Source organism: Pelodiscus sinensis, chromosome 20, assembly GCF_049634645.1.
Source record: "Pelodiscus sinensis isolate JC-2024 chromosome 20, ASM4963464v1, whole genome shotgun sequence".
Taxonomy (NCBI): domain Eukaryota; kingdom Metazoa; phylum Chordata; order Testudines; family Trionychidae; genus Pelodiscus; species Pelodiscus sinensis.
In genome coordinates, this window is record NC_134730.1 from 9,744,922 (window position 1) to 9,764,393 (window position 19,472).

The window sequence follows — 19,472 nt, forward strand, 5'->3', positions numbered from 1 at the left end:
TAGGGTGGCGTGCACATACCTAGCGTGCGAAGTGTGGACTTAGAATTTTTGCTGTTGTGGAGCATTTCGTCCGTAGTGGCTGCAAATAGCTTTTGTTTGTCAAATGGCAAATCCTCCACTTTGGGCTGGAGTTCACGGGGAACTCCAGACGACTGGAGCCAAGAAGCTCTACGCATCACCACCGCTGTAGCTGTAACTCGGGCTGCAGTGTCAGCTACATCCATTGCCATTTGGAGAGCGGTGCGGGCGATCATATGGCCCTCATGAACTATTGATTTTAAGATGGGTCTTTTGGAGTCAGGGAGATGCGCCATTAGTTCTCCCAGTTTTGAGTAGTTGTCAAAGTTGTGATTTGCTAAGAGAGCAGAGTAATTTGATATTCTGAGTTGTAGGGTTGAAGAGGAAGAAAGAGTTACTCACCTTGTGCAGTAACGGTTGTTCTTCGAGATGTGTCCCCGTGGGTGCTCCGCTCTGGGTGCTGGTGCGTCCTCGCACCGGCGACCGGAGACTTTTCTAGCTGTTTCTGCCGCGGCGCGCAGGCGCCGTGGCGCCCTCTAGTGTTGTTCGAACTGAAGGGCGCCTGCGCGCGCGCGGCTCCTCCGTTCCTTCTCTACCCACCAGAGCATCAGGCTCCAAGCAGGGGAAGGAGGGAGGGTAGTGGAGCACCCACGGGGACACATCTCGAAGAACAACCGTTACTGCACAAGGTGAGTAACTCTTTCTTCTCCTTCGAGTGGTCCCCGTGGGTGCTCCACTCTGGGTGACTACACAGCAGTTGTCGGCTCGCGGAGGTGGGTTTGGAGCCGTGTGGTAGTAACTGTAGACAGCACTGCTTGTCCAACCGCCATAGAAGATGCTATCGAGGTGGAGAGAGCATAGTGTTGTGCAAAGGAATGGTCGGATGACCAGGTAGCGGCGTTGCAAATGTCTTGTAATGGCACATTATGGAGAAAAGCGGTCGTGGCAGCCACTGCTCTAGTGGAATGAGCTGTGATAAGTCCAGGTAAATCTTTGTTATATAAAGTATAAGAGGTCTTGATGCAGGATGTAATCCATTTAGAGATTCTTTGAGATGAGACTGCTTGTCCCTTAGATCTATCCGCGTATGAGATGAAGAGTCTAGGCGAGGCCCGCCATGGTCTCGTGCGGTCTATGTAAAACGCCAAAGCTCGTCGGACGTCGAGAGTGTGCCACACGGCGTGGGACGGTTCAGTGTGTGGTTTAGGAAAGAATGCAGGTAAGTGTATGGGTTCATTCACGTGGAAGGGAGAGAGTACTTTGGGTAGGAACTTAGGGTGGGGTCTAAGTACCACCCTGTCCTGTAAAAACACAGTATATGGGGGGTCAGCCATCAGAGCTGCAAGCTCACTCACCCTCCTACTGGAGGTGATGGCGACTAGGAAAGCCACCTTCATCGACAAATGAGAGAACGAGCAGGTTGCTATCGGCTCGAACGGGGGTTTTGTGAGGCTTTTGAGGACATGGTTCAGGTCCCAAATGGGGACTGGCGGACGAACCGGAGGAAAGGTGTTCTGCAGGCCTTTGAAGAAGCGCTTGGTTATTGGGTCAGCAAGGAAAGAAGAGCTTGGAGGGTGATGGTGGAAAGCTGCTATGGCTGCGGCATGGACCTTAATAGTACTAAGTGCTAGACCGGAATGTTTCAGAGAGAGTAAGTAGTCCAATAAGTCATGTATTGGAGCAAGGTGTGGTGGGTCTGCATGAGTCTGAGCATACCATAGGGAAAAACACGTCCACTTGTAGCGGTAGGTCTTCCTAGTAGAGCGTCTGCGACTATTAATTAATATGTGTCTTACTTGTTCTGAACAGGCAGTTTCGGCATCATGGAGCCATGAAGGAGCCAAGCGTGGAGTTTCAGCCTGGTGATGTCCGGGTGAAGGGTTTGACCGTGATCTTGTGAGAGGAGGTCGCAGCGTGGAGGGAAGGGATACGGTTCTGCTATCATCATTTTGAGGAGGTAAGGATACCATGTTCGTCTGGGCCAAGCAGGTGCCACCAAAATCACGCGTGCCTGACTCAATCTGATCTTGTCTAGGACTCTGTGCAGGAGTGGGAGGGGGGGAAAGGCGTAGAGGAGGGAGGCGTTCCATGCGATGGAAAGGGCGTCTCCGAGGGAATTCCTGCCCAGGGCTCCCCTGGAGCAGTAGAGGTGGCACTTGCGATTGTTCTTTGTAGCGAAAAGGTCCACTTCTGGATGGCCCCAAAGACGGAAGATCGGTGTGAGGGCGCGTTTGTCGATCTCCCACTCGTGCTGGTCCATGAATGTGCGACTTAAGGTGTCTGCTGTGACATTGAGTATTCCGGGAAGGTATACTGCAGAGGGGGTGACCCCATGGGATAGGCACCAGGTCCAAAATTTGGTGGCTTCCGAGCATAGAGAAGGGGAGCGAGCGCCACCCTGACGGTTGATGTAATACATGCATGTGGTATTGTCCGTCATAATGGTGATGGTCTTGTGAGCTATGTGCTGAGTGAAATGCTGGCATGTGTATCTGACTGCCCGTAGCTCGAGAATGTTGATGTGGAGTGCTTGCTCTACGAACGACCATTTGCCTTGGGCTGTGATGGTTCCCAGATGAGCCCCCCATCCCATGAGTGATGCGTCTGTTATGAGTGTTAGAGTAGACGCTGGACGTTGAAAGGGGACACCGTGTAGCATGTTTCGAGGGGTTGTCCACCAGAGCATGGAATTGATAACGCGAGGTGGGATCGCAACATGCTTGCTCATTTGGTCTCTGAAGGGTTTGTATACCGTAGCGAGCCAGGACTGAAGGGGCCTCATGTGGAGTCTGGCGAGATTGACGACGTAAGTCGTAGAGGCCATGTGCCCTAGGATTTTGAGGCAATGGCGGATCGTGACAGTAGGTGCCGCCTGTGTTGCTCGGACAAGGTCGCATATCGTTGCGAACCTGTGATCGGGAAGAGTGGCCCTTGCTGTGATTGTATCGAGGAGGGCGCCTATGAATTCCAGTTTCTGTGTGGGACGCAAAGTGGATTTTGTGTAATTTATGTGGAACCCGAGACTGAGTAGGAGGTCTATTGTGGTGTCTGTCACGGCCTTTGCTTCTTGGAAAGACGCAGCTTTTATGAGGCAATCGTCCAGGTATGGAAATATTATGATGCCTTGGCGTCGGAGAAAGGCCATTACGACTGATAGAGTCTTGGAGAATACCCTGGGAGCCGTAGAAAGGCCAAACGGGAGTACTCTGTATTGGTAATGTTGGGTACCCACTATAAATCGTAGAAAGCGTCTGTGAGCAGGATGAATTGTAATATGGAAGTACGCGTCTTGAAGGTCGAGAGCCGAAAGCCAATCGTGTTGGTCGAGAGAGGGAATGATAGTTGAAAGGGTAACCATCTTGAAACGGTGGTATGCGATGTATTTGTTGAGGCGCCTGAGATCTAAAATGGGACGCCAGCCTCCTGTCTTCTTCTGGGTTAGGAAGTACGTCGAGTAGAATCCCCGGCCGCGGAATTGTGTTGGTACATGTTCTACTGCGCCCAGTTGAATGAGGCGTGAGACTTCCTGTAGGAGTGCGGTTTCGTGAGAGGGGTCCCTGAAAGAGGGAAGGGTAGGAGGGTGGTTGGGCGGGGTAGAGGTGAAGGGGATGACGTAGCCAGACTGGACTAGATTCAAAACCCACTTGTCCGAGGTAATGAGGGACCATTGGTGGAAAAAGGCTCGGAGGGGGTAGTGAAATTGTAGGGTAGCTATCGGGAGGGTCGACGGATTGGCCTCCTGGCTCTCGACCAGGCCTTCAAACCTGCTGCTTGCCAGCCGGGGGATGAGGTGTGGCATGTTGCTGTTGACGCTGAGGTCTACGGCGAAGTGGTCTTTGTTTACGGAAATCGTATTTGGGCTGTTGACGGAATGGTTCCCTGGGTCGTTGGTAAGGCTGATATCTATTCCTTCTAAAAGGAGGAGTGTACATTCCTAGAGTTCTAAGGGTTGTACGGGAGTCCTTCATAGAATGTAGCACCTCATCGGTCTTGGATGCAAATAGATTGGTGCGATCAAAGGGTAAATCCTCGACCTTTTGTTGAAGGTCCCTAGGGACGCCAGAGGGTTGTAGCCATGACATTCGGCGTAGGACTATTGCGGAGGCTGTAATTCGAGCCGCAGTGTCTGCCACGTCCATGGCTGACTGTAAAGCTGTGCGTGAAATGGCCAGGCCCTCCTGCATAATGCTACGGAGGGTTGGGCGTTTATGCTCCGGGAGATGTTGAAGAAGGTCCTGGAGCTTCGCGTAATTGGCATTATCATAGTCTGCCAGCATAGCGGTATAATTGGCCGCTCTAAGGAGTAGTGTGGAAGAAGAATAGACCTTTCGGCCCATAATGTCCACCTTTTTGTGATCCCTGTCTTGTGGGGTTGATCTTAAATTAGGCTGTTTACCCTTGTGTCGGACCGAATCTACTACCAGGGAATTAGGGGGTGGATGGGTGAACAGAAAGTCCATATCCTTGGGAGCGATAAAATATTTGCGGTCTACTCTCTTGTTTGTTGGGGTAATGGACGCTGGCGTTTGCCAAATGTTGTTGGCTGGGTCCATAATAGCCTCATCCATCGGGATGGCGATTCTGGTAGCTGTTGGGGGTTGAAGTGAGCGGAGAAATCGATATTGTTTGACCTGGACCTCCTGAAGATCTTTTTCTTGAGCTAGTGCTACTTGTTTAAAGAGCTCTTGAAACTTTTTTGTGTCATCTCCCGACGGTGGGGCATCAGTGGTGACCGCTTCGTCTGGGGAGGAAGAGGAGTTATGCATCGGAGATCTGGTCTCGCCGTCAGAAAGTGAATCATGGCCATCCGAAGGAGCAGGAGAGTTTGGCTCTGTAGCTGATGTGGTAGCAGGAGGAGAGGCTGGAGGTGGCCTAGAGACTGTAGATGAGGGTCGGTGGTGAGACCTCTTTGGGTGTGGACTCCACGGTTGCCATTGTGTGGCGTATGGCGGTGGTGGATATGGGTATTGGTGTGGATACCATTGGTGCGGGGGGGGAGGGTATGCGTACTGAACCGCAGGCATTTGCCAGGATGGAAGTCTTTGAGACGGGCTGGAATGTTGTGATGAGAATCTGCTTCTAGGTTCGGTTCCGATGCCACTAGCTGAAGAATGGTGTGATCTGGTAGAATGGATGGAGGAAGTTGGGGATGGCGGTGCCGACGAGGTGTGACTCCGCACCGGGGATCGGTACCGGCTTCGGCTTTGAGAGGGTGCCGAGCGGTGCGGTTTCGGCGGTGATGTCGGTGCCGACGTACCTCTGTGCACCGAGGTTTTACTGGATAGGCTTTCGGTGTGGGCTTTCTTCGGTGCAGGGCCCGGTGCCGTTAGGTGTTGTTTCGGTACCGAGCGCTCCATAGACGGTGCCGTCGGAGCCGATGACGGCTTAGGTGCCGAAGCGGCCGGTGCCGTTGCCTTTTGATTCGGCTCAGAATGAGCTCTCTTATGCGGTGCCTGCGTCTTAGACCGCGGCGCACCGGAGGTTCCCGGCATGTCCACGGTGCTCACCGGCGATCCTGAGGACATAGCTGAGGCCGGAGGGAGAGCAGATTTTGGTGTCGCGGAGGAAGAATGGGTAGGAGGCTGATCTTTCTCCATACCCTTAGCTTGCTGAGGCGAGTCGTCTGAGGAGGGACGGAGCGACTTCTCGTATAAGAGAGTCGTGAGTCTGTTGGCTCTGTCACGTCGCGCTCTGGCTGTTAGCTTAGAGCAGTGCTGGCACTTCTGCGTTTGGTGTGCCTCCCCCAGACACTTAATGCCGGCATGGCGTCCCGACATGATTCGCAGCGCTTAAAGCCCGGCGAGCCGGGCATGAAGGGCTGGGGAACAAGTGGCGAACTGCAACCGGGGAAAACTTTTTTTTTTTTTTTTTTTTTTTGGTTTAACTGGTTAGGGGGGGTCTAAGAACTTGGATAATGAGGAAAGAGGGGGGTAAAAACGATAATTTTAACTGTTTTTCTCTGACAGATTTGGCAGAGAGAGAGCTCCGTCTCTTGCCGAGGACGGTAGAGAAGGAACTGAGGAGCCGCGCGCGCGCAGGCGCCCTTCAGTTCGAACAACACTAGAGGGCGCCACGGCGCCTGCGCGCCGTGGCAGAAACAGCTAGAAAAGTCTCCGGTCGCCGGCGCGAGGACGCACCAGCACCCAGAGTGGAGCACCCACGGGGACCACTCGAAGGAGAATATATTTTCTTGCCAAAGGAGTCCAACTTTTCGTGGTCCTTGTCTGCATTGCCCGTCCTATACTGTGGAAGCTTCGCTCGTTGTTGTGCTGAGTCCACGACTAGTGAGTTAGGTTGTGGGTGAGTGAAGAGAAAGTCGTTGTCTTTTGAGGGGACAAAGTACTTTCTGTCAATTTTCCTGTTAGTTGGTTGGATGGATGCAGGCGTCTTCCATAGATCTTCTGAGGTCTCCATGATTGCCTCGTCTATGGGTAGGGCAATCTTGCCCTGTAGTGTCGGATGTAGATTCTTTAACAATTGGTATTGTTTCTTCTGCACCTCTTGCAGGGAGACATTCTGGCTTGTCGCTACTCTCTTGAATAGTTCTTGGAACTGTTTTAGATCGTCAATCGTTCCAGTGTCTGATGGTACTACGGCATCCTCTGGTTGTGCATCAAGGGCATCAGAGTGTGTGACGTTTACTGAGTATCTGAGGCATTGTCTGAGATTTGTTTCACCTCGTCCTCCGAAAAACTTGGTGGAGGTAGGGGTTGTGGCTGAGGCAAACTTCTCCGGGATGCAGTGGAACGAGGTGGGGAGCGGTGTCCATATGGCTCCCAGTGTTTCCACGGTCCCCATTGTGGTGGATAAGGTGGAGGTGGGTAAGACCAGTATGGGTGCCATGGGCCATGTTGTGGCGGAGCCCTATAATGGTGGGAGCGAGCCTTCCCAGGTGACGGATGTCGTGAGGAATAGACCGTGCGGTGGTCATCATCAGGAAGGGGAGCGTCGTGAAGAGACAACGGTGATATCGACCTGGGAGGGGATTGCCTTGATGGAGACCTCTCAGGAGAGTAAGAAGTAGAGGGCAGGCACAGATAATGATGCCTGCTGTATGGATCAGTCTCTTGTTGGGGCTGATCCCTAGCAGCCTCATCTGGCTGCTTGTCTGGCTGTGGGAGGACCAGCGGAGCATCAGCTGGTGTCAGTGGCTTCGGAGGCTGCCCATCCTTTTGCTGCGGTGCCGTGACTTTAAGAGGCACAGCAGCTTTAAGCCGTGGTGTAGCTTTCGGCGCTGCAGAGGCTTGAAGCGGCGCCGGGGGCTGGAAGCGGTGCCGCGCTCTGAAGCGGCACCGCGGTTTGAATCGGCGCCGGCTTTTCATGCCGTGCCGGCTTCTTAGAGCGCTCCCGGGGCCGTTCAGCTGTTGAGCGCCCCGATACCGGCGCGGAGTGGGAAGATCGCCCTGAAGCCTTAGTGGCAGGGGACTTCCCAGCCTGGTGTGCCTCTCCTCTGTGTTTGGGAGAGGAAGAGGCTGGAAGAGAGCGGGATGGAGAGGCTCTCGGTCACAGGGCATTTTTGGAAGGCGGCGGAGGCTCTTGCCGCGGTGCAGATCGTTCTCCCGCAGGCTGTAGAGCTTTTTCAAATAAAATCATCCTGAGGCAGAGCTCACGGTCTTTTCTGGCTCTCGCCGTCAGGGAATTGCAGTGGGTACAATTGTGGGGAAAGTGGGTCTCCCCCAAACACCGTATGCAGTCCGAGTGGCCATCTGAAGCCGGCATTGGGTCCCGGCATTGACCACACTTTTTAAAACCTGAGGAGCCGGACATTGTGGGCTCTCTCCCTCTTGAAATTATTATATTTATCTTCTATATTGTTACAGTTTATGTGGTTTTGCTTTTTTTTTTTTTTTTTTTTTTTAAGTCTTTATGTGTTTCTTGTTTTGAGAGGCGGGAGAAAGCTGGTTCACCGGAGTCCCGGTCTGAGGTAAGTTCAAGCCCCCGGGGGGGGGGGGATTTAATTAAGTCTATTTTTCCTATTTCTATTTTTTTTTATAAAGAAACAAGGAAAGAGTAACTAGGATAAAACTGGGGAAGCTAACTATGCCTAAATAACTAAGAGGAAAGTAGTCAGTCTGACAGGGAGCTCCTGGCTGCTCCGTCCGCTGATGAGGACGGTTAAAGAGGAACTGAAAGGGAGGGGGTTGAGTCACGCTCCTCAGGAGGCGGGAAGGGCTCGAGACGCCTCCTGGGCATGCGTGGCTCAACAGGGGAAACTGCTATACAAAGCTCCGATCTGTGGCTCAGGGCAACCCTTCACCTACAGTGGAGCACCCACGGGGACACTACTCGAAGAAGAACCTTTATTGTTAGCATTACCCATCATCACCGTAAATACTTAACTATTTGGATAATGGTATCAAAATAGAATGGTGCATCAGCAAATCAATGGAAATAATAAAAGTCCTTACAAACATGGCAGCTTGTTGTAGTTGGCTTAAACACATCGCTGGCAGTTAGAACACCTGGGCTCGGTTCCCAGATCTAACTTACTGTGTGACTCTGGGCAAGTCATGCCAGTCCTTCATGGCTCAGTTTTTTGAGGATCACAAAAAATGATCTAGGAAAACTCAAAACCTGAAAGCTTTCTTCTTTTAGAGGGAATCCACTTGGATTCAGTGTCTGCTAGTTAATCAACACAACCCATTCCGAATAGGATAAAGCATTCATTTAGATGAAGGGCTTCTAATTTAGTCCACAACTGGCAGAATTATAAATATTTTGGGGTGATGATTTAAAACATCTAAAATGACCATTTCAATTCTTCTTATACCCATGCTCCCCTCACTAAGTGCTAGGCACAACTGGTTGTACCACAACCAGGTATGATTCTATGATTCAAGTGACCTGTGGTATGGGTTGAACCTCTCAAAACCAGGACTCTCTGGTGTTCCTGAACCAGAGCCCAGGCAGCCAGGAGTTCAGTCGCAGGAGGGCTGGCAACTGGGAACCTTGCTACTACTTGAACCAGTTTTTGCACATAAAACAGAACAGGTTTGCATCTTTTCTGGGAAGGATAGTATTAAATTTATTGAGCTCACTAAAAAAAAATTCGGAATTATTTCAGTAGAATACTAATTATTCACTACCAAAAGACATGTTCATATACACAGTCTGATTTTGCTACTTAAACACAAGATAATACCTGGACAAATTTGAAGACAGCAAAGGCAGGTGCACTGTCCTCTGAGTAAAGGAACCCCAAAATACTGAGGAGTTGGGTGTTAAAGCAGCTATCTCCTAGTCCCAACAGAAAGCTGCACAAAATGGCCACCTCTTTGCTGCAGAGAAAAATGAAACCAGCTATAAGTGGAATATTCAGCCACTGGCTACTGCTAGTATTATGTAGATTCTCAATACAAATAAATGGTTTTGTCAGATTTATCTTGAAATATAAACAGAAAATTGTATTCAGGTTTGAATTTTGATGGAAAATTACTGATGTGGGTAGAAGAAATATTTCCATTCTATTCTGAAATTCTAAGTTTTCTGCCTCTGCTAAAGCCAGTGAACCCTATGCTGACTTGGAGATGCTAAAACAACTACCTCACTTTAGGACTTCCTCTGTGAACGGGCACGCATACCTGGATATTGGTGCCTGCAGCCAGCTAGCCCCTGATGCTTTCCCAGGCAACAAGAAAAGTAATAATGCAATCTGCCAGCCAGGTACATGGAAGCATGAAAAGTATATGAATATGGGAGGCTTTAAAAGGACCTTTCAGATTGCAATACAGGCAGTCCCCGGGTTACATGGATCTGACTTACATCGGATCCCTACTTACAAACGGGGTGAGGCAACCCTGCACTAGGTGCTTCCCCCCAGCAAACCAGGGAGATGTGAAGCTAGCGCCCCCCCCCCTTCCCCCCCAGCAGACCAGGGAGATGCGGAGCGGCTTTTCTCAGCAGACACCTCAGCTTGAGAATAAAGGACTGAGGGAAGTGAGGTGTGGGAGAATAAATCCATTAATTAGAACAATGGGGGCACAGAAACAGAATAGTCTCTACCCTATTCAGATATTAGAATTCCTGCTTGGCCCTTACCTGAGGCATGCATGCTCAAAGCAAGAAAGCTTCTGATGCCCACTCCAAAACACTAAGCACCCATGTAATGGACACACAGATCTGTCCACAAGCTAATATGCTGGACCTGAACAGTGAGTATTCAATTGGCTTTTAAAATTGTTAGTTGTGCCCTATCATATATTAGAATATCTGGAAACATTAACACCCACAGTAACTGAAGTCATTTCTCAGATCATCAATAATAATGTTCACAAACAATGCACTTAATATGAACTCACAGCATTCTGACCTGCCATTTAACCCCTTGCATTTTGGTATGAATTGCTAGTACATCTGAAGCTACTGAGAATGGAAACCCTTAAGTCTTGACCACTAATCAGTGAAAACATCTTGAAGCTGCCTTTCCAAGAGAACAAGTTACTTCTCTCCAAGTTTGTTGAAAAGAGGATAGTGATAAACTGTTTTCTACATCCAAGGGTAGGACAAGGAGTCACCTGCTTAATCTGCAGTAAGAAAGATTTACATTTGATATTAAGAAAAACTTTCTAACTACAGTGTAAGGATAATTAAGGTTATTAAGAGAGGTTGTATAATCTCTGCCCTGGGAGGCTTTTTAAAAACAGTGTAGACAAACACCCGTCAAGGATGGTCTAACTGTATTTATTAATACAGCCTCAATGCAGGAAGATGGACTAGAACAGTGGTCCCCAACCATTTGAGGTTGCTGGGCGCTAGGGGGCGTGGCCGTTCGCCGGCTGGGCGCCAGAGGGCGGGGACACTTGCATGCCTGGGGGCGGGGCCCCCCCTTGCGCGCCCCGGGGGTGGGGCCTCCCCCATAGCCGCATGCCCGGGAACGGACCACCCCCCCCATAGCTGCACACCCGGGGCCGGGGGCCCCTCCAAGGGCCGCACGGCCGGGACCGGCGCTCCCCCCCACCCCCAAGCGCTGCACGCCCGGCGCTCCCCCCCACCCTCAAGCACTGCGCGCCCAAGGCCGGTGCTCCCTCAATGCGCCGCACGCCCAGAGCGCGGGCGGCCAATTCGCGGCGCTCCCGGGGCCGGCGCTCACCATGCGCCATGCGCCCGGGGCCGGCTCCGGCACCGTGCATGTGCCACGTGCCTGGGGCCAGGCCAGCCCTGAGCACTTGGCGGGCGCACACAAATGCCAGCGCCATGGCACCCGCGGGCACTGTGTTGGTGACCACTGGACTAGAAGATCTCTTGAGGTCCCTACCACTGCCTTACATTTCTATGCTTTCGAATAACACTGGTCAGGAGAAACAAAACACTTTGTACCTTGGATTCATATAAGCCATATTATCTGTTCCTTCAAAGGAAGCAATGGGGGCATCATTTGGTATGTTATAAAAAATTAAATAAAAGGCTATAAAATGGACCACACTGCCAAGCATCACAACTGGGTTCCTGCCAAAGCGGTTATCTTTGTTCACTAAGCCAAAGAATCCTCCTCCTGTAGAAGGGGGAAAAGAAAACATAATTATTAGTATAATGACAAAAATAAACATGTTTTAATAGGTTTCCATTAAATTGTATATATACCGTACAAAGAAAAAAAATCAACTTCAGGTATGGCAGCACATGTTGAAAATGTACATTATAAATGTATCTATGGTAGACCCTGAAGGAGGATCAGGCAGAGCAGAGATCAGCTAAGTGGTTTCTTGGTTCCATGGAGGGAGGAATACAACATAACAGGTGACAGAAGTGACTCTGAGTTGTCAGAGTCATCAGTGAAAGGTGGACAGAAGCTTTATGGGACAGTGCTCAAAGCACTAGCTGCATAAGCACCACTCTGTGCATGGTCCAGGGCTGAAGTACCCACAGGAAAACAAGTGAGTGCTGAGCACCCACTGGCAGGCCTCTCCTTCCCCCCAGTGCCTCCTGCAAGTAGAGACCCCTACCAACCCCTGTCCCTGTCCCTCCCACCCCCAATACATCCTGCATACCACCAAACAGCTGCTGGCAGAGGGCAGGAGGCACTGGGAGGGAGGGGGAGACACAGAAGGAGGGTGGGAGTGGGCCTATGAGACACATGGCCCAGATGCCAGAGACCCTTCCAACTGCTGAGATGCTACTCCGCAGTCCTGTGCAGTGGTTGCCTGAAAGAACCTGGTTGGGGAGGCAACTGCTGCTTCCTGCCTGGGCTTGAGTGCTGGGGTCCCCATCAGCTGAGCCAGGAGGGGAGCTGAAGCCACCTCTTCCTCAGCAGGTTCTCTCAGGGCTGGGCTGCAAAGCAGCAACTGGGAGGGGCCAGGTTAAAAGCAGTTCCCTCCTGCTCTATGTCTAGGGTCCTGCACACCTGGGAGAGTGGCAGAACCTGCATGGGGGAGGCTTTGCATGCTGCCTCCTCCACCAGCATTATTTATCAGCTCCTATTAGCTGGAAACCAAAGCCTCTCCCCCTCCCCCACATACACAGCACAGAGTGGCACATGGAGCTATTTTGAGCTATCTGGGGCTGCAGGGAGCCTGCCTGAGGGGCCCACTGAGCTGCTAGTTGGGAGCTGCTTAGGTAAGCCCCTCCCAGCCAAAGCCAGCCCCTGTCACTCCATCCCCTCCTGACCCAAACTCTCTGCCCCAAATCACCACCCAAACCCTCTGTGTGAGGTCACAACTCCCTCCAAGACCCTGCACCTCCTCCTACACCACTCCCCCATGCCAGAATCCTCTTTTAGGGTTACCAGATGGCTTAAAAAAATACCGGAAACACTTGATCTCAGATGGTGGATGGGACTGGCCGGGACGGGAGCAGGGCTGGCCAGCAGGAGGTCAGGGGGAGCGGGGTCGGCTGGAGGAGATCGGGAGGGGTGGGGAGGTGGAGAGGGGAGAACCGGCCAGCGGGAAGCAGGGCTGGCTGGGAGGGACTTGGGGGGAGCAGGGCTGGCTGTCGGGAGGGAGTCAGGGGGAATGGGGCTGGACGGGGGCGAGGTGGGGGGGGGGAACTGGCCAGCGGGGAGCAGGGCTGGCTGGGAGGTAGTTGTGGGGAGTGGGGCTGTCCCGGGCACATGTAGATCCTGGGGTCCTGCCCGTCCTGCGCACGGTCCTGGCGGGGTGCACGGGCGAGTCCGGTCCCGGGGATTCCATCCTGCCCTGGCCCCGCCCCACGCACTGTGTAGTTGCATTCTGCCTGGCTGGTAGACACGCTCACGCTGTGTGAGCATATCTACCAGCCAGGCAGTACGCAACTACGTACTGATACTCAACATGATAATAAAAAAACTTACTTAATTAGAAAATACTGGACAAAATGTCCAATATTTTCTCAATTTGTTTCCCGGACAGAAAGCTCAAATACCGGACTGCCTGGTTCAAAACTGGACACCTGGCAACCCTATCCTCTCTTGTCCCCATACCCATGCCCCCTCCCAGACCATGCATGCCAATCCTGTGCCCCAGATCACAACCCCCTTCTTCACTCAAACTCCCTCTCGGACCCCACACCAATCCCCTACCATGAGCTCTGTTATCCATCCAACTCTGTCCCAGACCCACACCCTCCCTAGAAAAAGTGCAGTTCTTGATCACTTACCAAAATCTTGGAACATCCCCATATAAAAAAAAAGATTGCCCACCCATGGCATAGAGAGTACTGTGGACAATACTACGCTAGGAGGGATTGCAAGTAATTTGGAGGATAGGGTTAAAATTCAAAATGATCTGGACAAACTGGAGAAATATTTTGAAGTAAATGGAATGAAACTCAGTAAGTAAAAATGCGAAGTACTCCAGTTAGAAAATAACATTGCACATATACAAAATGGGAAAGGACTGCCTGGGAAGGAGTACTGTGGAAAGGGATCTGGAGGTCACAGTGGGCCACCTGCTAAATATGGGTAACAGTGTAACACTGGTGCAAAAAAGCAAATGTATTAGCAGGAGTGTCAGAAGTGTTACTAATTTTTCCTCTCTACTCTGCACTGATTAAGCCTCAACTGAAGTACAGGTTGAACCTCCCAAATCCAGGACTCCCTAGTCTGGCACCATCCGTGGTCCAGCAGGGCCATGGACATTGCTGGACCAAAGGGCCCCGGAGGCAGAAGCAATGCAGGTGTTGGGGAGCCCTGGCATCTGGGGAAGACTTCCCCACCCTGGCCAGGGAACCCTCAGCGTTAGTGAAGAAACGTGGCTAGGGAACCCCTGACATTAGTGGGGCCAGGCAGTGCCTGGGAGCTCCTGCCCTGGCCTAGGAACCCCAGCGTCAGCTGGGCCACGTGACCGGTCCTGGCTGCAACCAGGGAATCCCTGGCTGCAGCTGGGCTGCCAGAGGCTGGGTGGCCCTGGCCAGAAACTCTCTGGTGACCAGGAAGCCTCTGCCAGGGAAGCCTCTTCCTGTCAGGAAGGGCTATGCTCTGTGGGATTGTGGGCCTCACATGTAAACAAAATCCAAATGCAATCAGTAAAATGAGGCCCAGCTCCAAACGAATCCCCTTTGTTCCAGGTGCTCCTGGACACCCAACTCGCCAGCGAAGGGAAGGGGCTGAGCTATATGCGAGCGGCCAGGTAGCGAGAGAATCCCCCGCTCTCCGCACCCGGTTACCTCCTGTCTTTGCAGGATGGCAGTGCTCCATATGTGCCCTTCCTGCTGGCAAGTGAGCTCCTCCGGGGGGGAAGAGAGGGGGTACAGGGATGTGCTCCATGCACATAGGGCACAATGGAGAGACATGGAACCACAGGGAAGCCACCAGCTTTACATGCCTGCACCCTACTGAGAACCAGATTTGGGAAGAGAGCCTGAGGGGGTAATCTGGGCTGCAAATCCTTATGCCGGAGCTCCATGGCCCGCAGTCCACCCCCCCTTCCATCCCTAACCCACCACCATCTTCCAATCCTACACTCCCATCTCCCTGCCTCCATTCCTATATCTTTTATGGCCCCTAACGAATCCATATGTATTGAGATGAATACATTGTAAAATCTCAGTTAATGTCAGTTGGTCTAAATCAGTTATAAATATATTTGGACACAACATGTGTACTTGGTGTTATGTTCCTGTTCATATTTTTTGAACTTAAAAGTTGACAGACAACCTTTATTACCAATAATATGTAATGTACTTTACAATGTTCCTGACATATATTTCAGCTTCCTGGATTTTTTTTTCATCTGGCCTTCAGATATGAAAGGCAGAGTGATTTAACACCTGTTTAGATTTGTCATCCATGTGACGAAATGAAAAGTATGCCGTTTGCAATAAACTTTGCATAAAATAGTTAATTTGCATTTAATTTTAATGGTTCAAAGAATGTCAGGCAAAATGGTCGGCCCTCACGCATGTTCACTTCATCAAATCTGGCCCTCTTTGAAAAAGGTTTGGGCACCCCTGCACTACAGACTGGATTCACTGTTGTTCTCACTTCATATAGTCATTTATTTCAGTGCAAAGTGGCTGTAAAATGCTAAAACTCTTATCTGGAAATATTCCACATCCTTGTTTGCACTCACTTTGTACTGGTATAAATAACTATACAAGAGACAGCACAATAATGAATCACAGAATCATAGGACTAGAAGGGACTGCAAAGGTCATCACCAAGTATTGTAGCAAATTTTAGTAGAACTGTACTTCTTGCATATGCAATTTTTGCTTCAAGTTTAACATGTGTAGTGCTGTATATATTTGTGTACAAAGAATCTTTTCAATAATCTCAACAACTACATTTTTATACTTAAATTTCTTTAGACTCACCTACAATTTCCCCAATGCCAATAAAAATACCAGAGAGTCCAATAAGACTTTTCTCTTCAGTGCCAAATCTATTCACAGCACCAATACAGGTCCCATATACTCCAGAAAAGAATGTTAGTTCCAAACCTTTAAAAAAAGGCAGACAAAAGTTGACGGTGGTATTATTCACTAGTCCAGATACCATTATGCAAAGTTTACTTATGTTTAACCATTGTATATTACAAATACATGATTAAAAGATCAGCATTGTAGATACAATTGCTTTACTTTAGGAGTATTCCAAGCCATATAAATATATGACTTTCATAAGTCAGCATACACTATTTTAGAAAAAACTCACACTATCACATGTTAGTGTCATAAAAGCACTTAGGGTGAAATTCTGGCTCCACTGAAGTCAATAGCAAAATTTACATTGACTTCAGTGGGATTAAGATTTTACCATGGTGTAGTAAAATGAGGGCCTGAAACATAAACCCATATATCACAGGGCTGGTTTGAGGTGTCAGGCGTGGCCAACAATGGTCGAGACTTTGCTAACATAAAGCTAAGATAAGCTGTGAACAAGAGCCAGCCCCTGCTCACAGAACTTGAAATGAACAGGGCAGATAGTGTAAAACACTAACTGGTATGAGGCGGAGGTGTAAAATACTAATTGGTGTTAAGCACAGGTTGAAAGCATATTCCAGAGGGATGGTAACAACACCTCATTAAGAAGCATCTTGGCACCCACACACTTGCCCCAGACTACAGGACATACCTACCCAGGTTGAGCACAGGGTCTAAAATGACAGCACGATGGATAGAGATGTTTGATCGAACCGCCATGTGCAAGGTGATGGTGGTATCTAAGTAAATATCAGAGGGTGGCAACCTGACCCATCAGGAATAATGTGTAACTTGTTTGTACCTGTATATAAAGTTGTGTCTTGGAGGGGTTGTCCTGGTCTGGACGAGGGGGCAGTGGCACTTACTGAGTTGAGTGGTCCATTGTCAGGAAGTACATATGTACAAAGGCACTACATATGTACAGTGATTCAGTAAAGTTTACTAACAACTATTACTATACTTTGTTTGACAATAAGCCTGGTCTGGTGCCTGTGATCCTTATCTGATATTGTGGTCTTTAGGGACTCTCTCAGAGTCTGCTGCACTGACCACTTACGCAAAGTCAACTCAGCACACACACACACACACAGCCAAGTGGTTATCATCATTGGACAGAGCAAGAGGGTGCTGAGGGAGTTGGCAAATGTCACTGAAGAGCCTTTGGCCATTATCTTTGAAAACTAGTAGAGATCAGAAGAAGTCCCAGATGATTGGAAAAAGGCAAAGGTAGTGCCCATCTTTAAAAAAAGAGAAAGGACAATCCAGGGACTAGTCACCCTTATCTCAGTCCCCAGAAAAATCATGGAGTGGTTCCTCAAGGAATTGATTTTGAAGTACTTGGAAGAGGGGAAAATGATCAGGAATAGTCAACATGAATTCACCAAGGGAAAGTCATGCCTGACCAATCTGAGTAGCTTCTATGAGGAGGTAACTGGCTCTGTGGACATGGGAAAGTCAGTGGATATAAAATACCTTGAATTTAGTAAAGCTTTTGATACAGTCTCCCACAATATTCTTGCCAGCAAGTGAAGGCAGTATGGACTGGATAAATGGTGGACAGAAAGCTAGCTAGATTGTTGGACCCAACGGGTAGTCATCAACGGTTCGATGTCCAGTTGATGGTCAGTTTTAAGCGCAGTGCCCCAAAGATGAGTTCTAGGGCCAGTTTTGTTCAACATCTTTATTAATCTTCAGAGGGGTAGCCAAGTTAGTCTGTAAAGGATAAACTTAAAAAACAACAAATAGTCTGGCAGAACTTTAAAGATTAACATAACATGTAGATGGTATCATGAGCTTTTGTGGGCACAGCCTGCTTCTTCAGATAACCGGTCTTTAAAGTGCTACCAGACTCTCTGTTGTTTTTTAAGTTTATCTTTATTAATGATCTGGATGAGGGGATGGATTGCACCCTCAGCAAGTTTGCGGATGACACTAAGCTAGGGGGAAGAGGAAGATACATTGGAGGGCAGGGATAGGATCCAGAATCACCTAGACAGATTAGAGGACTGGGCCAAAAGAAATCTTTTGAGGTTCAACAAGGACAAGTACAGAGACCTGCACTTGGGACAGAAGAATCCCAAGCATTACTACAGGCTGGGAACTCACTGGCTGGGTAGTTTAGGAGAAAGGGACCAGGGATTACAGTGGATGAGAAGCTGGATATGAGTCAACAGAGTGCCCTTGTAGCCAAGAAGGCTAATGGCATATTAGGGTGCATTAGGAGGGGCATTGCCAGCAGATCTAGAGAAGTGATTATTGCCCTTTATTCAGCACTGAAGAGGCCACATCTGGAGTACTGTGTCCATTTCTGGCCCCCCCCCCCCCCCCACTACAGAAAGGATGTGGACACCTTGGAGAAGGTCTAGTGGAGGGCAACCAAAATGCTTAGGGGGCTGGAGCACAAGACTCATGAGGAGAGGCAGCTGAGGGATCTGGGTTTATTTAATCTGCAGAAGGGAAGCGTGCCTTCAACTTCCTGAAGGGAAGTTCCAAAGAGGATGGAGAGAGGCTGTTGACAGTAGTGACGGATGGCAGAATGAGGAGCAATGGTCTCAAGTTACAGTGGGGGAGGTCTAGGTTGGATATTAGGAAAAACTATTTCACTAGGAGGGTGGTGAAGCACTGGAAACTTAGGGAGGTGGTGGAATCTCCATCCCTACAGGTTTTTAAATCTCGGCTTGACAAAGCCCTGGCTGGAATGATTTAGTTGGCGTGACGGGACAGACTGCCTCTGCCCCTCCGAGGTGGATCTGCCCCGCACTGACCCCACAATCGCCGTCGCGCTTCTAGGGCCAGACCGGGAGGCGCGGAGTTTTTGTCCGCCGTGCACGGCCGCGGCGGCTCAGTCGAGCAGTAGGGGTGGGGTTAGCTGCACAGGCAGAGCATGCCACGGGGCACGGTTGGGGCGGAAGGACGCGCCCACGTCAGCAGGACTGACGGGTGACGTCAGCACAGCGGGAGATGGGCGGGAGGCTTTAAAAGGGGCTAAAACGCAAGCGGAGGGGGGCTGGCAGAGAGAGGTAGGGTGCTGGCCCTAAGGGAAAGGAGGAGGATTTGCAAAGGGGGAGAAGGGAGAGAGAGAACAGCCCAGGGCGGGGCCTGGAGGTATGGCCGGTGAGCCGGTGGGTTGCGGGCTAAAACCCCACTGGCTGGACGGGATCGGACGGACCTGTCCTTACAGCCCTGGGCTGGGGCCCGTGAGAGAGGGTGGGCCCACGAGGGGAGCCAGTTTAAAAACCAGAGGCAGCAGAGCAGGGTGACGGCAGCCCCTATCCAGGGGGAGCAGAGCTCCCAGACCCAGCATGAGCTGGATTGCCTGCCCGCCTGACTCATAATACACTTTAAATGCAAAGGTGCAGCGGGGGTAGGTCCTGGACCTGGTGCAAGCCAGAAATGAGCCGGGCTGCTGGCCAGCCTGCTAAAAAATTTGCTGGCAGGGGAAGAAATGCATGTAGTCTACAGCATTAACCTATAAGCTTTTGTTTATCAGTTAATCGACTAATCAAATACACTGTTACATCCCTACTTAAGACTTGTAGTGACTTCCACAAAAATGTGTACTGCAACATGGGATTTACTAATACCTGGTTTCTGAAGTCACTACAACACAGAAGAGAGTT

The 19,472-nt window shown here is 50.2% G+C and overlaps 1 protein-coding gene across 4 annotated transcripts in view; it reads right to left on the reverse strand.

The window, feature by feature from the left end:
• The window catches only part of MFSD11 (major facilitator superfamily domain containing 11), a 56,041-nt gene that overhangs the window by 7,503 nt on the left and 29,066 nt on the right, over positions 1-19,472 (reverse strand). For all 4 annotated transcript variants that reach the window (XM_075903578.1, XM_075903579.1, XM_075903581.1 and 1 more), the window contains exons 11-13: positions 15,745-15,870; positions 11,335-11,509; positions 9,161-9,296 (exon numbers count right to left, since the gene is read on the reverse strand). In XM_075903578.1, the coding sequence (XP_075759693.1) occupies positions 9,161-9,296; positions 11,335-11,509; positions 15,745-15,870 (437 nt within the window). The remainder of the gene's footprint in view (positions 1-9,160; positions 9,297-11,334; positions 11,510-15,744; positions 15,871-19,472) is intronic.